This window comes from Ochotona princeps, chromosome 1, assembly GCF_030435755.1.
Source record: "Ochotona princeps isolate mOchPri1 chromosome 1, mOchPri1.hap1, whole genome shotgun sequence".
In the NCBI taxonomy this organism is placed as follows: domain Eukaryota; kingdom Metazoa; phylum Chordata; class Mammalia; order Lagomorpha; family Ochotonidae; genus Ochotona; species Ochotona princeps.
The window spans coordinates 60,439,469-60,456,496 of NC_080832.1; the positions used below are offsets into that span (position 1 = coordinate 60,439,469).

Here is a 17,028-nt window from a genome sequence, read left to right on the forward strand (position 1 = left end):
GCGTTTGACACCCTCACGCCAGGGTCTCTGCAGAAATTAAACACACCACCACCTACCTCCCCAAAGGCACTTTCACACCCGTGTGATGCTCCACGTAGAGAAAGGATTTAGTGCGAGGGGCACCCTGGGCTAGGATCTGCTGTTCCTCTCACTCGGAAGAGAAAACCGTTTCTTAACCCAAGTGTCCTTTCTTTGCCTGGAAGCTCCATCTTGCCCCTCAGATCTGGCCAGGTCCCCTCAGAGAAGCTTAGGGAAGTTCTCTCCTAGTCCCCACACAGACCTGTCCCCTCTCTGTGCAACAGTTGATTTGATTTTATGTGATCTCTCTACCTTGTAGGTACAGTCTCTCCACCCCTCTTGTTAAAAGTGCACCTTTAGTGGCCAGGACTCCTAGAGCGGGGATTCTCTAAGTGGCCAGAGCCCGCGGGAGAAATGGCTTCTAGATTAGATCCCAGTCGCCAGATGCCGGTTTTGAAACATCCAGGAAATCTGTTAACTGTAGCTCTCTTCTCCTTTGCTCTTATCCAGACCGTTCGTCCCTTTCGACAGGTGTTGCCCAGATGTGTAAATACCCACCTCTTTCCCCTAGAAAGCTCCTTCTGTCCTTCTACATGCTTGCTACACAGGACGGCAAAGGGGTGGCAAATGTCTGTTTTGGGAAGAAGAAAAATCAAACTCTTCAAATTGTTCTGAATACAGCAGGACAGCACAGACCCCTTTTCAAAAACAGTTATTTTCTCGCAGGCAATGAGCGCCACAAAGGAGCCAAGCCCAGGGTACACTTACTCAGGCAGAGTGGTGGGCAACAACTAGCAGGGGCAACTCGCCTTTTCTTGAAAAGACTGGAAGAGAAGGCGATTCACGTCAGAAACTCGCGGGAGTTTGTGGTGACAGTCCCCACGGAGGAACTGTGAACGTCCTAAGTTCCCGCCTTGCACATCTATGCTTTCAACAAGGAACCTCAAACCGGACCAAAGAGCGGTTGCGGTCTAAGTTAACCGCAGCTCCTGTGATACCTCAACCATTTTCACTCCACGGGGACCTGCAGTGCCACCTTTTTCCTCCTGCTGTCCCTTTGCTGTGTCCCCTTCCCAGCCCTGCAAAGCTCTCTACAGCCTCACGGAGGACCCGTTACGGAAAAAGATGCACCGAAAGGTGTTGTGGTGATGTCTTCCGGCGATGAGTCCGGTGTCATTCTGGTTTCCAAAAAGATATATGAAAGGGAGAATAAAACCCAACCCGGCCCTAGACGAGCTCTGGGCTGCGCTCGGGACCGGGGGACAGGGGCGCGGCTGCACGCTGGGTGCGCGGGGCCACTCCCGCCTCGGCCGCCCGACGCCTCAGGCACCGCGGGGCCGCCTGCGCTGAGGGAGCCGTCGGCCCCTGGCCCCACAGCCCGAGGGGAGCGCGGGTCGCGCCCGACGCCGGGAGGGCCCCAGGGGCCGGGAGCCGCGGCGGCGGCGGCGGGGCAGCGCCGACCCCCGCGCCCCGGGCTCGTTAGGAGCGCGGCGGCCTCGTCAGCGCAGGACTGCCGGGCGCAAGCCGGGGGCGCCGGGGGCGGCGAGGGCGCCGGGGGCGGGCTCGCGTCACTCAGCCCTAGGGGCCAATGAGCGCCTCGCCCCGCCGCGCGCCGGACCAATAGGAGGCGAGAGAGTCTTGTGAGTGGCACGGAAGGAGGGCGGGAGAGAGGGAGCCCTGGAGTGAAGTTGAAGCTAAATCCCGTAAGCCATAAAGAAGTTACGGGGGGGGGGGGGGGGCGCTTTCGGCTTCCAATTAGGAATAATACTGGCTTCGTAGCAACTACTGAGGAGGACGATTCTAAAACCTCCTCACCCGTCCCTAAACCCGCATCTTTCCTCCTCCTGTCACACACCCCTCCCTCCCCGCCCCCGATTTTTGACCAAGAAAAAGGAGTCGGGGGGTGGTCCGCTGTTCTCTACTTGGTGGGAAGCCGAGTTGCTTAGTTGGACCCTAGGCCTGAGTGCAATTAAGAGGTGGGCGTCTTGCACCGTTTGCCGCCCGCGGGAACTGAAGGTAGGTGAAGCCGGAGGGCTGCGGCGGAGCGGCGAGGCTGGACACGTCCCCTGCAGCCTCCTCGCGCCCGCCGGGGACCGTGGCGACGGTGGCCACCTGTTAACCCGGCGCTGCCGAGCCCAGTGCGCGTCGCTGCCCCTGCTGGGCAGGGAGAGCGCGGGGTCGCCCAGGGAGTCCCCGGGGACTTGATGTGTAAGGGCCACTTTTGCAGGCATCTCCTCAGACTTGAGATCCAAGTGAGAGGCGAGAGGCAGCCGGCTCCGGGGCTGCCCAGGTCTGTCCAGGTCCGGGGTTGCGCGGTGGCGTGGAGGAGGAAGCCCGCTTCCCAGGGCCTGGGTCTCCCCCAGGGTCTCCTCAGCTTGCGTTTTGTTATTGAGACAGTTTCACCTGTGTGTGTTGGGAGGGGGATGTTGCTATACGGACTGAGTGACTGACAGGGGTAAAGGCTTGAGAGCATAATTTGCGCGGGGCTTAGACTTACTGCTGGTTTCTTAAAACAACAACAACGACGACAGCAACAACAACAGACCACGGAGCCTGGTGAGGAAGCTGGGGCGCAGGGAGGCCCTCGGCAGTCACTTTTTTGGATTTGGGGCGGGTTGAGTGAACGAGTGTGGGGCCGCTGATGTCTTACGCTCCGATGCTCTTGTCTTCGTAGTGGCCCCCCAGAGAACAGTCGTCGGGATTCCGGTCCCTCCCAAAGGAACTCGGAGCCGCCTGGAATGCCGTGAGACTGAAGAGCGCTTGTCGGCTGGACTTATTATGTGGATCTTCCGAGGAGCGGGGTTCGCGGCTTGGCATGGAAGCAGAGGCTGGCTCCTGAAGGGCCCCGCCGGCTTCTGATCTCCGGGAGACAAGCAGGACTGCCCAAGTCGTCCTGGAGTCGAAACTCCAACTTCCCCAGACTCGCTTCCGCATTTGCAAAGAAAATAGTTTCTGCTGGCCGCACTGGCCTTTCAGTACCCTCCACACACTCTCCCCGGGTCAGAGAGCCTGCAGCCTCCTCGTTCAACGTATGCTTTAGGTGTTTACCAAATATGATCTCCAGTTGAAAGTTTTATTTTATTTTATTTTGGTTTTGGATGAATCTGTGGAGCTTACGTTCTAAAAAGAAAGGGGAAACGAGACACCATGAAAGAAAAGTCCAAAAATGCTGCCCGGACTAGGAGAGAGAAGGAAAACAGTGAATTTTATGAACTGGCTAAATTACTGCCTTTGCCCTCGGCAATCACCTCACAGCTGGACAAAGCATCCATAATCAGGCTCACCACCAGCTATCTCAAAATGAGAGTGGTGTTCCCAGAAGGTAAGTGACTCTGCCCAGATGGAATTTCAAAGGCAACGGGGCAGGCAGGGGGTTTGCCAAGTGAGGAGCCCATACCAGTGAGCAGGAAAGTACATACCTCTATGTCCATACACTCACAGGGAAGTTTCGCCTGCCCAGTGGCTAGACTAAGGTCCTCTGTGAACTCGTAATTCCTGTTTCCTTTTCCAGACTCCCACTGTCTCCCCAGTCCATTGGATATGTGTGGTTGGGAAGCAGCCAAAGAGTGCTTTTGTCAACAGATCAGATACTGGGCTCAGTTGAAAGTACTACTAATCCAAACATGATTTTCTTTCTTACTTCTTTTGTTAGAATTTGTATCCACCAGAAAGCAGTGACACTGCCAAATTCTGTAGTTTGGGTAGGGGTTAGACCTACATATGCACGGAGTCAGAGGATATTTGTATGTCCCTGGGTCTGCAAATGAGGAACAGACATAGTTGTAAGCAAAGGCACCCTGAATTTACCCAGTCTCTTGTTCATAGCACATTTATTCTGAGTTTTTGAACTATTTACAGATTCCGAAAGGAGTTCTGGGCCCATTGATTTGCAACTCTGACTTTGATATTATCTGCAAGACAATAGACTAGTCCCAAAATTTAAATAAGATTGAATTAACATAGCTAGCCTGATCAGAGAGTATCTTCCGGGTAGCAGGTTGGCAAGTTGTTCCTGAGGCAAATTGTCTTACAAGGTTTAGAAATGAGAATGGTGGAGTTGTTGGCATGGTTTAAAACTTGCATCGAGCTGACTAAGATTCACGGTGTGAGAGCAGAACAGACTTCTTAGGACGCTGTCCTGTTTGAAACCCTTTCTACTTACTAGAAAAGGGACACTTTTTGCTTCTATTTCTTCATTCTTCTGCTACGCTTGCATTCAAATAGCATACACAGACTTTAAAAAAATATTTTAGACTTGTCTCCACTGTAGCAGGGGGAGAGGGTTTGGAAATGGAAAGGGAGGGATTGCTATACAGGCAAGGAAACATTCAAGAGGAAGAGGCTTATTTCTTCACAAACAAAAACTTCTTATTTGACTGACACACAGGTCTGTGTTGTTGATTTTCGTTGTTTGGAGTTTGCTGTTTTCTGTAAAGCAAATGAGTGAGGTTGGAAGAAATTGTCATTAATTGGGCTTGGGGTTTCACTTTGTTCAATTTTAATGCAAAACCTTGCAAAACAGCTTCAAATTAGTCAGGCACAGGAAAAGGAAAACTTCCAAAGTGTCATTCCATTCTATCTCAAAAAGTGGGGTGAAAGTCGTTTCCTGTTGAAGTGGTTCCTCAAACAGTTCTGCTCTGACCCTGGAAACCAGTAGAAACCTGAAAGTATCTGTAGAATTTTTTAAAAGAAAAAAAAAAAAAACCCTTTGAAGCGCAGACCTATACACCAAACATATTTCCCACTCAAATTGTGCCTAGAGCTGCTGGAGGGACAATTACCATTATGCTATACTGCCTTCTATTTAAAGAAAAAAGATCTCGTTGTCTTTTATACTGTCAGCGCCTACTTTATAAAAATAAAGCTATTGCGAACTCCGCTGGCTGCACTGCTCCTAAACAGGATTATTAGCAGTGATTTGTCAGCCCCTGCGGTCGCAGTGGGCTCCCTTTCTGCGTGATTTCCAGCCGGTCTCGTCAATTATCGGTGCCGATGTAGCTCACTGTTTGATCAGAAGCAGCATATGGTGCTGCTGTTGCAGCGGCAACGAGTAATCGGGGCTAGAGAATACCGCGGGTCTGCGTTTCCGGGCGGCCGAGCACCACACCAGAGCCTGGGGAGCCGCAGGACCAAGGACGCTGGTCCGTTTGGTGCAGAACCCCGGGCAGGCTTATTGAAGGAGCTTTTGGCCGGCCAGTTGTTGTTTTTAAGAGAGCAAGCGTTCTTGCTGATTTAGAAACACTAGCTGTACACACTATAAATTGCATTATAGATAAATAGGAGGGACAAAAAGTAAACTCGCCTGGCCAACCTGCTATTTTTCCCCCCAACCTGTTATTTTTGAAGACTCCCACCGGAGTCCCCTTGGGAGCCAGTCAGTCTCTTAACAGGGCAACCTGACCATGTTTCCTCAAGCCCCTCTACTTCAGGAGCCCCACCCTCTACCTCACCTCCCTTCTTCTGTGGGTGAGTGTGAGTTTATGGGGACGTGGGGATGGGCGATGTGTGAACTCTGGGCCCATCATTTAGTTCTCCTGCTACTGTTGAGCTCATAACTCAAGGGTAGCCTCCACTGATGAGTTAAATAGGGTCACTCCCACAGCTGCTTCCTAGTTTGAGGTTGTTTGAGCTTCAAAGGCCCCAAACCCAAACACAGTCCTTCAGAATGTTAAAGAACAGCAAACAACAGCAAAACAAACAAAACAAAACAAAACCGCTTTCAAAGGAGCGCCCTAGTCGCGTGCTGCAAGACCAGGTACGACCTGCAGGGGGTGCCGAATTTGGGTTCGGAGGTGACAAGACAGAATGGACCAGACTGCGGTCCTAGGCAGTGGGTCTAAGCGAATGCCTTATTTTGGTGTCATCTTTTTTATTATTGACAAATGGAATTTCAAAATGAAATTCAACTTTATCTGTAACGCATCCTAGCACATAATAGGTCCTCAAAAAATTAAAAAGTGGGGTGTTAGTTATTTCATTATGCTCAGCATCCTAATATATGTAACATAATGAATTTTGCAAGATATGTAAATATCTGCTGAGATAGCAAGAGGCATATGGTTTATATGTTATCAGAGATCTCTGCTATTGTTTGCTTCATTTGTGAGACCCTGTTAATGTCAAAAGGCTGTAAGTTAAATGACCAACCATATTTCCACATTTACATTTTCAGAAAGGAAAAACACAGAGGTACCACCTCCTTGTTTGTTACATATGGATTTTTCTTCAGGAGTTAGTAGCCTTTGTTTGTGGACAAGTTTCAAATTTTATTTGCCTAAATTCATAACACTGAATGGTTGAGGGGTAAGTTCCACAGAACCTCCCGCCCCCAATAGACACAGATGCACTGTAGGTACCTGAAATAATTGAAGCATCCGATCAGAGATTTCACAGTAAAAAATGAAAGAAAATCAGGGAAGGCTACTGTAAACTCATGAAAACTGCATTCTCTCCCAACTAAGAACATATCCAATTCTAAAATAGCCTTTTGAGGGCAAAATTGTAGTATGTAGGAAGAGTATGGTGATGCTTTCAAAGTCAGAAGGCAGGGTAAAAAACAGAGGTGGCATGATGGTTTGTGTGTACAGAAAGTACAGATTCGACTAAAAATACATGTTTTTTTTAAGTCTGTACAAGTCAAAATTTTAGTGACACCACTCTGTACCATCCCATTGTCAGAATGTCTTCTGAAAATAAAAACAGTCATAGAGTTGAAATTAGCAACTGCTCAGAAAAGAGAGTCTGCAAAGGGCAAGAATGATTAAACAAACCTCCAACTCAGATACTGGCTACAATATTCATGTCAAGATTTTTTTTTTTGAGACTGAGAACTGAAAAAGCAAGAGGCCTCATTTCCCACGTGGATCGGTGATTTAAGACTGTTTTCCTCGCTGCCCAGGGAAATGATTGAGCATTAGGTTTCCATGTTTATTTTCCTACAGAAGTTTTTCTCATTTAAAAGCCTTTTAGCACGGTTTATGCTCCACGCTGGTTTTCTCTGTTTAATTGTAGTTTTGATGTAGACTTAGAATGTGGATTGCAGAACTAAGCTCCCTGCAGAGAATTTGCAAGGCAGATTTATGTGCTAGAAATTGTAGATCAGATCAATGAAAACAAATATGGTTTTCTTTCAGGGAGGGATCACAAACAACAACAAGAGGGCTTGATAAACTATGATGGGATTATTTCAAGGAGGGTCTGTTCGCCCACTTGAAGTTAAAACTGATCTAAATTTGTGGAAGGCAAACTTATTTTCTGGCGGAGTGGCTTTTCATTTCCCGGAAATCTAAGTCAGTCTTTTATACACATGAATGTGGACACAAAATATGAGCCCATGGATTCTTGTAAGACTTTTCTCAGCTGATCCAATGGAATTCTCAACGGAACATGGGTTGCATCTAATGATTTTAGTGAGCCACTCATTGCTAGTCTTTGATCCATAATTTAAAAAAAAATGTATAGAGGAAGGGAAACCCAGGTGACTCTGCCCATCTGAAAGGGCCAAAGCTGCGAGGTCTGCAGTGGAGCTCACTTCCTTCTGCAAGTAGCTCATACTGGGCCGCTCCCACCCAACGTCTCTCGATCCCGGTGAGACCCGAGACTCTAGGCCACCACTGGCCCTCTGCACTGCCAGAAGCGCGCTGCTGGCCAGGTCGGCTCCGCGTTCCTTTTTCTCTCTGCGGTGACGGAACTCTCTACTCCCCTAGCCCGGGAAAGTAGGTCTTCCAGTGCTGATCACCCCCCTCCCCCCCCCCCCCTCGCTATGAGCAGAGGCCACGCCGAAGGTGCCAGCCACCGCTTGTGCTACTCCGAGGACGGGCAGTGCGCTAAACCGTATGCCGAGATTCACGTCGATTTGGACTTCCCTGGCGGTACGGACTCGGGGCAGCGGTTGGAGTCCCCGCGCCAAGGACTCTTGATGCTGGATTCTCAGCTCCTCTGCGCTTAGTGCCGCCAATGCAGGGCCTCTGGGGAGTTGGCCTCGCTAAGTGCTGGCCACGCTTGAAGGCCTAAACTCTTGGGGAAGACATAGCTGGACGGGTTTCAGCCGCCCAATAGGTCACTCTCTAGTGCGTTTTCGTTCCCAGTGGTGGGCCAGCTATGGGCCTGTACCTACTGCTTCCTGGCTTCGGAAGGTCCTATTTCACCGTCGGTGGGCTTGGGTGCTCACCACCACTTTGGCCCGCAGGAGCGCTCCGCGCCGAAAGCCTACACTCGGCGCCCGGACCTGGCGTGGCGAGCTAGCGGGGGAGAAACTGTCAGCGCTGTGACCATCAAGTCTGTCCCCCAGATGTACATTCATATTGGTGGAATCCTTGCTGGTGGCTGCAGTCCCTGGCTTTTGAGCTGCAGGCCAGGCTGGGAAAGCAGGACGGATACTGCAGAGGGCAGGCGGGCAGGCGCATGCTGTGGGGTCCGGGCTGCGTGGCTTTGCGCTTGCCCCGGACAATTGGCGAGCTCAGCCATACCCGCCCGGGGGCAAGAGAACGCCGCGGGCGGGGCTGGCCCCAGCGCTAGATGTGTGGGATTGTGGGCCCCAGGCTGGACGAGACCTCTTGTCCAGCTGCTGATCCGGAGTTGTACGGAGTGCGCATTCTGCGTCCCGGCTTCCCCCAGAGAGCCCAGCCTTGGGAATTCTCGGAGCTCTAACACCACTACGGCTCTTTGGGAGGTACGGGATTGTATGGGGTGAGGTTTGGCTGTTTTAGGATTATTTCCCTACACTAGCCTTCCTTCCCCAACCTTCCCAGCCTAGACAGTTTTAGAACAAGCGGCTCTGGGACCTGAGTTCAGGAGTTCCTCCTCAGGAAGGTGAAACTGTCTCGGGTTACCCTGTTGTGTTCAGGTCATGTGGTATCACCCCTAAAATGCAATATAAGGCGACTCTTTGCGGGGGAGAAGGCTTCTGGGAAGGCCTACAAGGAGGACACAGGTCTGTTGCGATTTAGTTTGTTTTATTTATTAAGAGAAAGAAAGAAAAACAGAACAGTAGAACAAGCTCTTGTCTTGCTCCTCTTCCTGGCTGAGTGGAAGGGTGATGATGCTGCTGGGTCTGTAATCTATATTTTGTCAAGGGTATGAAATTCATTCCGAAGGAGCGGCTCGATCAATTTATTTTTGCTGCCTGCAATAACACAGCTGGATGATGCTTTGAGCTCACGCTAGACTGGGGCTCATCATTCATTCGCCAAGAACAGGCCTAAATGGTGCCTGTGGGATTAGGTCAATTTTAGTGGATCTACTTCGCCTCATTTGGTTACTAATTGGTTTCTTGTTTTATAAATCGAAATCTCATTTTCAGGAAATTACAAAACCCGTGCAGTCAGTCCATTGAGGTAATCCTTGGGTCAGGGGGTATTTAAATGGAAATGGCTCAACCGAGCACCCAGGGTAAAGCAACAGTCAAACTTGCGGGGCTTTCCCATGAAATGTGAGCTAGCCCTTTAGATCCATAATAGATACATCCCTTCTAATGCTACTTATGTAAATATGATAAACCAGACTTTAAGGGAAGGGGAGGGGTTCTGGGAGAACCAAAAATTTATCTGCTAAGGTTAACGTGACATATCTTGGAAATCTTCCAAAATAGATTATGTTTTCCTTTGTCTTCGACCACTTTAGCTGGGGGAAAATCCTTTTGTCTAAAACCCGATTTAGTTATCGCCTCCCTCACAGAGCTCCTTTTCTGCTTCGCAAAACCCCCCATTCCCTTGGCCTCACCGAATTACAAGAAAATCTTTAGATCTTGTTCCCACTGTAATCCTGCCGCAAAGGGAGCTGGTTTCCTCCTCATTTTAAACAGACAATCAAAGGATTTGTGAATTTTCTGCGGTAGGTCAAGTGCAGAAACGAAATCTCGGCTTACCCCCTCGCCAACTGAAATTGGGTGCCTAAGTGAAATTGGGTCACTAAGGGCAGGAACCAAAGGGGTGCTGGGGCAAGACGAGAGCACAAGGGTCTCTGGCTGATCACCTGAAGACATTCAGGGGGCTGGTAAAACCCTGGCCGGGTCTTGGGGAGTAGTCCTCAGCACCCCTAAAGGGCAAGCTCAGCCCAGAAATTAAGTCAGGAAAGCCCGACAGGTAGCCTAGGCAGCCAGCCCCTTGTAAAATATTAACCCAGGCATAGCCGTGTGAAGGAGATTTCGATGGCTGGACATAAAGAGAAGGCAACGCTCCGTGAAAGGATAAGGTCCCAAAAGGCGGGGTGGGCAAAAGAGCGCGAAGGAGGCCCCTGTTAACCTGCGTCGGAACGGGCTGTTGATTAACCTGTGGGGAAGTCTCATATTTTCCCTCGTAGGCCCATATAATGAGCCGCTACACCCGAAGACCAAAAGACTCCTGGTGCAGGACGGCACGGTGGCGTTGGAACCAGTTTAACCTTCGAGTCCAGCCCCGGGGATTATCGGACCTGGCGTTGGTGGCTGTCTGGCGTCTTCCAGCCGCCTAGGAGTTCTTAAAAATTTTAGATGGCGCGTGTTTGCAGGTCCCGTGCCAGGGGCTTCGCATCCTTTCGACCGTCAGAGTCTGCAGACGGAACGCAGCGCGGCCGAGTCCCGCTACGCCCTACGCTCCAGGGAACTCCTGGGGCTTCAGTGGCCGGCGCCACCGCATTCTTGGCACTGCTTGCAGGATCCTTTTCCCTTTCCCAGTGCAATCTTTGTAGCATGCAACCTCTCCTGCTACTCTTTCTGGGGGGGTAGGTCTGAACTAGGCTTTAAAACAAAACCTGTAGTGTCAGAAACTATGCAGGAGAAGTTGGCTGAGACTAGAGCAGCGACGGAGAGGTGACCAGGGGGAGGAGTGTGCACTATTGGCTGAGACGGGGGCCAGGAAGACAACTGGGACCTGGGGAGGAGACTTACTAAGGGGAGGGAAATTGGGGCGGGGAAAGAGTCAGGTGGAGTTGACCTGGCGCGAGGGAGGGAGAGGAATCCGGGCGCAGGCGGGGCGCATCAGTGTTTGCAGAGCGGTAGGGAAATCGTTAAGATTTATTTAGAAGTGCAAACAGCCAGAAAGACCTGATTGGAGCTTATGGGGAGCTCCGAGTTAGTCGTTGCCGGGGTTTCGTTGCTTGATCTGGAAGCAGCTCTTCGCTAACACCTTCCAAAATCCAATTCGTGTTTTTTACTTTGCAAGATCCGTCCTCCTAACCCCCCTCAAAAAAAAAAAAAAAAAAAAAGGGAGCATATGTTTTTCATTGTAGATTTGGTAGTGCTTATTCCTTAATAATAAACCACCTTTTAAAAAGTGTTAAATATTATTTAATGGATTTAGCCAACCAGTTAAAATAATTTGGGCAGCAGCACTGTTAGAAAATATTGCCCCAAAGCACTTTTAGATAGCTCTGCACAAGTTTCTCACATCTTGCTTTTTAAAAATACAGACAAGTAGTAGAACAGGCTCCATATTAATTTTTTAAAAATCAGCATGAGAGCCCAGAGCCTTTTGTTTGGGGGACTTTATCAGAAAAATACTCCGTGGCAAAAAAAAAAAAATGATTTGATATAGTATCATCCAAGGAAGGAAGGAACTGACTTTCTTCATGGGAGATGGTCCCTGGAAAGTAGAACTATTGATTCATTCTTTTATGTCCAAAAATGGAAAAAAATATAGCTAAGGAAAGAAAGTTAGCAAAGTAACTGCCTTTGGGGAGAAAAAGAGTGTTTTATAAATTTTTAAATTTTAGTTTTCCGGGGTGCCAAGAGGAGAAGGATAAAAGGGGGAAGAGGATAAAGGATTGTGTGAGGAAGCTGGGGGCTTCTAGCTGGAAGTCACCAGCACAGAATCCAATTTTTCCAAGGGGAATTCAAGACCAAAGTGGAGGGGAGGAGAATGGAGAAACCCCACAGCCAATCAGAAAGCCTGCCCCGGACCAGTAGCCCAGGCCAGTCACTCTGGGGTTGCTCTCCGGGACAGTGGCTTGTGTTGGGGGTGGGGACATCATCCAGCTATTGGCCAGGATGCTGATGAGAATTTTGGGAGAGAAACGTGTTCCTCTCCTCCACCAGTGAACCTTAGGGTGCTTTGTTGGGGCGTCCTCTAGGAAACCCTCAAGTCCCTTGAGGTTCTGCCTTCTGGGTGCCCCTTGAGGACACTGCCCTTCTGGAGGTCCTGGTCCATGGAACGGAGTCCGATTGCAGCCTGGAGGCCCAGGGAGTGGGGACAGAATTTACAAGCTGGCCTCTTAGGCAGTGTTGGTCGGCTGAGATCTGGGGTGGGGAAGCCCAGGACTATCCCAACATACCCGCCTTCCATGGCTGAAGGATGTTTCTGTGTTTCTGCAGGGCTCGGCGAGGCCTGGGGCCACTCGAGTAGGACCAGCCCTCTGGACAATGTCGGCCGTGAGCTGGGCTCCCATCTGCTCCAGGTATAGGTGCTGGAATGTCCTCTGGGGGCATTTGCTTTGAGGTGGTGGCTGGCTGGCTCTGAGGTGGGCTTCCAGTTTCTTAGCAAGCAAGCAAGTAAGCAAACAAAAAAACCAGGAGCCCAACCTGGATGTGGTCCACTCTCAGCCACACACAGCTTCTTGCAGATTGGAATTCAAGGCCTTAAGTGCATTGGGTGCAGATTGTGTCTCCAGAGGCTGAGAGGGACACAAGGTGACTCCCAGAGACTGTGTGCTATTTATGCAGCCTGGGAGGATCCTCCAGGGCTTCCAGATCAGGGGAGGGGACACCATTTGTCATCATTTGGCTGAAGAACTGAAGCGCCCTGGGCTAGACAGCCAACGCAGTGTCCTACAACTGTTTGAAACAAAGGGTTTATGAAGGAAATTGTAATCCTGGTAGAAATGTCCATTGACCTTTTAAGCCCACATGTTCTGGAGCTAGCTGTGTCTGTCATCTCTCTTCACCCCTTTGGGCACTCTCTTCTCATCCAGGACATCCTGGCCACAGAAAGACCCTCCAGGTCACCCTCTACCTCAGTACTGAGTATCATTAATGTGGGGCATCCCTTACCTTGTTTACAGAGTGCCCTGTTTGAAATGGACCTTTGGCTGCTTAACTCGAAGAGCAAATATTTTAAATAGCAAAAATCACCATGCCATCTTTAGGTTTGACACTTGTCCTCCACCCTGTACCATTTTTATTATTAAAGACCACCAGACACCTTGCATAGCATCCTTGAACAGGGGGAAATCCCAGCCAGTTGTACCTCCTGGGTCAGCTTGAGTGGCATCTCTTGGCAGGAGGCCATGTCTTTTCTGTCCCATTGCTAGCTAGTTCCTTTCTTCCTCCAAGAGAGCAAAGAAATGTTAGCTTCCTAGAACAAAGAAAAGGCAAGCTTGAATGAGCATTCAGTCACTATCCAGACCTCCACATCTCTAAGTTTATCTATAAGGCATTGCAACTCCCTTGTCTGAGACACTATGCATTAGAAGTCCAGGGACACCACATCTGTCCATATTCCCAATGAGTTTCTCTCAGCAGTAGCAGCAACAAGACCCAAAACTTCATATGATCCTTTACTCCATGTAACTTTGTCCAATCTTTTCCATCTTCTTTAACCAAACTTCTGGTGGGACTACTGATCCAATTTCATTGACTCATCCTCCTTCCTACACACTTTCACCCATTCCAACATTGTGTTGTGCACGACTCCACCACTTGTGGATAGTGAGAATCATATGTTCATCTCTTATCCAAACCTGTACTCTTTCCACAAATGGTAGGCTCCATAGTGTGCTAGAAAGAGTGCCCTGCTCTTGTGGAGTTTGTATGCTAAGGAGAGTAGCCTTATACATCTACATAGGGTGTAGGTGGTGTAGGTGGTATGGGGAAAAATGTGGAGAAGGAAGAGGGCTGTGTTTGAGATGTTTGTTATGTAAAACATGGATGGTCAGAAAGGATCTGAGTGCCAAATGCCACTGAAAAGGCAACAACTGGGGAAAGACTGAAAGGAGAAGACATGGATAATTTGACATTTCTCTCCTTCTATTTGTAAAGTTTATTCTCATTCTCTGTCTCCTCTGATTTTTTTTCTAATAATGGCTGCTATGCAAATGCTGCAATTACTTCAAGATCCTATCCCATTTCTCCCATCATGGCTTCAAGAACATTTGAATAGTATCAGCAAACACCACTACCTCAACTTACTATCTTGACTCCTTTCTCCACCTGTCTGTAACTTCAGTGCAGACTCTGCATCCTGAAAGTCAAATTACCAACTGCATATTTACAAGTGGAAATATTCGTGCACCTTCAGGTTTAGCATCTCCAAGGCAAGAATGCTGTTTCTCTGTTCCAGGAGGGAACATGGTTCATACAAGAGCTTATAATGTTCCCATACAGTTTTCAGTCTTGGTTAATGGTGAAACCATTGCCCAATACCATTAGGATAGCCTTGAAGTCAACGACAACTTCTCTGTGTTACTGACCATCATAAATTAAATGCTTTCCCTTCTTTTCCTCTGTGATCACTTAGTTTCAACATTGACCATCTCTGCTACAGCTTGTCTTTCTATTCTCATCACTTCATTCTCCTGTAGGTCACTATCCATACTCCTTCAGAAAAAAAAAAATTGAAAAGCATATCTAGGGTTGATATTTTTGACCTTGAAACCTCTATTGGAGCCCCTGATACCTGTAAGAGCAACTCTAGATGCTTCATATTGACATTGAAACTTTAAAAATCTTCTAAAAATCAATTCATTGCAGGTGTACTTCCTCAGCATCATTTCCAGGACACAAAACTCAGAATATACAAGATCTGTACCCGCCCCCCCCTGCCCCCCCCGCCAAAGCCCTGTCCCTGTGCTTGCTGCCTCATTCCTTCTGCTTCACATGCTCTTTTCTTCTGTAGTCCAAACTCCCGTGTCAAGGTTTGCTCGGGCAATGGCTCCTCTTCCTCCTTTTTGATTCTCCCCATGCTTCCAAGGCACTGAGACTGTGGACCTCTGCCTATTTGACTCTGTGTATGGAATTGTGTTGTCATTATGTCCACCTTTAGGTAATTCACCCCTGCTGGACTTCCAACATTTTGAGAGCAGCGTCTGACTCATCATTCCCTGTCTATACTGCCTGGAAAGAAGCTTCGTTCTCAGAGATAAAGGAACAGTGAAAGTCAAAGAGTTCCCCCATTGAGAGCCTGTCAGTTTGATGCCTCAATGTCAACATACACACACATACACACTATAGCACTACTCTATGGACTTGCTGCTTGTAAAGCCTCTCATCTTCTAAATCCCCCCTCTCCTGGACTCCTTCCAGAGCTACTGGCCTGCTTCCTTCTGTCTACAAACTTCAGTCTGCCAGCTCTTCCATGTCAACTCATGTCTAATGCAGCCTATCCTTCCCAAACCCTGCAGTTACTCTTTCCATTATACAACACTGCCATTATAAAGCCCTTCAGAACTGTTCAGGAACCTCCAGTTCTTTCAGTGACAGTCATCCAAGAACCTAACCTACATTTTATCATAGGCTGTGCTTCCCTCTCACTGTGGAACTTCTGTGTGGTTACAGAGGTGTGTCTGTCCATTTTCATGGATTCTCAGTCTGTGGAGGCATTGGCCTTGTTCACCGCATTCCTGGGATTTCTCTGCTTGTGTGCTGCATGCCCCCAATATGTCTACCTTTGGAATGAACAAAAGAGGAGACTCCTATGGCTAGTTCCATGTCTCTCCATCTCCCTGCACTTCTGGCCGAATGGCTCCAATCTCTGTCTGCCTTCTGATTCTTGCATTTCTCTAGGCAGTCAAAAGGCTCTTCACTTACTCTGTTTTCTCTCCTCAGACCCTGGATGGCTTCATCTTCGTGGTGGCCCCAGATGGGAAGATCATGTACATTTCAGAGACAGCCTCAGTCCACTTGGGTCTTTCCCAGGTAGGTGAGTGGTTCACACTTGCAGGCTGCAGTGTGTACAGTCAGAGCTGGAAGCAGGTGGGAAGGGATTCCCCAAACCTTTGATGACTAAAAGACTATCATTATTCTTATTCTTTTGTTATCCTTCCCTTTCTATCGCAGGCCCAAACAATGGTAATATTTTTTGAGTTCTTACATACACCAGACATTCTGGGAAGAGGTCACACACTTCCTGAAGATGTATTTTCTAGGACACTGCTAGAGAGCTGCTGTACTACTATTATCTCTACAAGCATTAACATTTCAAGGGAAGGAAACAGGCTAGGCAGGCTACAGTAAGCAGTGAGTGGCAGAGATGGCATCAGAACTCAGAGCTCAGGCCAGAGTTCTGGGTTCGGTCTGCTTGCGCCTCTCCCACCATCCTTCAGCGCTATGAAGATAGTGATTCTCTCTTCTTTGCAGGTAGAGCTGACCGGAAACAGCATTTATGAGTACATCCATCCAGCCGACCACGACGAGATGACGGCGGTGCTCACAGCCCATCAGCCCTACCACTCCCATTTCGTGCAGGGTAGGGCGAGTGCTTGGTGTCACGCTGGGGCCTCTTGCCGTCCGCTTGTGTTTGTGTGTGTTTCCCCCGTTAGTCAAGGCAGGGACTGGCGCCGGGCTGCCCGCCTCAAGCACTGAGCATTCCTTCGCTCCTCACGCAGAGTATGAGATCGAGCGCTCCTTCTTCCTGAGGATGAAGTGCGTCCTGGCCAAGCGGAACGCCGGCCTCACCTGCGGCGGTTACAAGGTGCGTGGCTGAACTGGCGCACAGACTCCGCCTGGTGGTGGGCTGTGGGCGGACAAGGCAGGACCCAGGCGTGCGCTGGCGCCGGCAGCGCGCGGCGTGGCGCGGCAGCTCCACCGAGCATTTCCGGGACTAAGCTTAAAGACTGAGTCTGACCGGATCCCAAAGCTGCGCGATGGGTTGGAAGCGGAGGGTATTTTCACCCGTGTTCTATAGAGAACGCTCCACGGGTCCGTAAGGCCTCTGAAGCGGCGGGAAGCTTTGGTAGGGACACATCGACAGTTTAACCATTGCATCACGTTATGACTTCTGGAGATGTTAAGAACCAGGGTTTTAGCTACGAAGTTGTAATTCTCAGGTTGAGCAAACGGAACGTCCAGGCAAAGTGGATTCCAGGGACCCACTTCGCGATTTG

At 49.4% G+C, this 17,028-nt stretch overlaps 1 protein-coding gene across 1 annotated transcript in view; it reads left to right on the forward strand.

Annotated features, from left to right (window-relative positions):
• Positions 1 to 2,849: 2,849 nt before the first annotated feature.
• SIM1 (SIM bHLH transcription factor 1) overlaps positions 2,850 to 17,028 on the forward strand; it is a 78,515-nt gene continuing 64,336 nt past the window's right edge. The window contains exons 1-5 of the mRNA XM_004580356.2: positions 2,850 to 3,340; positions 12,305 to 12,387; positions 15,752 to 15,841; positions 16,283 to 16,391; positions 16,531 to 16,616. Of these exons, the coding sequence (XP_004580413.2) occupies positions 3,166 to 3,340; positions 12,305 to 12,387; positions 15,752 to 15,841; positions 16,283 to 16,391; positions 16,531 to 16,616 (543 nt within the window). The 5' untranslated portion in view covers positions 2,850 to 3,165. The remainder of the gene's footprint in view (positions 3,341 to 12,304; positions 12,388 to 15,751; positions 15,842 to 16,282; positions 16,392 to 16,530; positions 16,617 to 17,028) is intronic.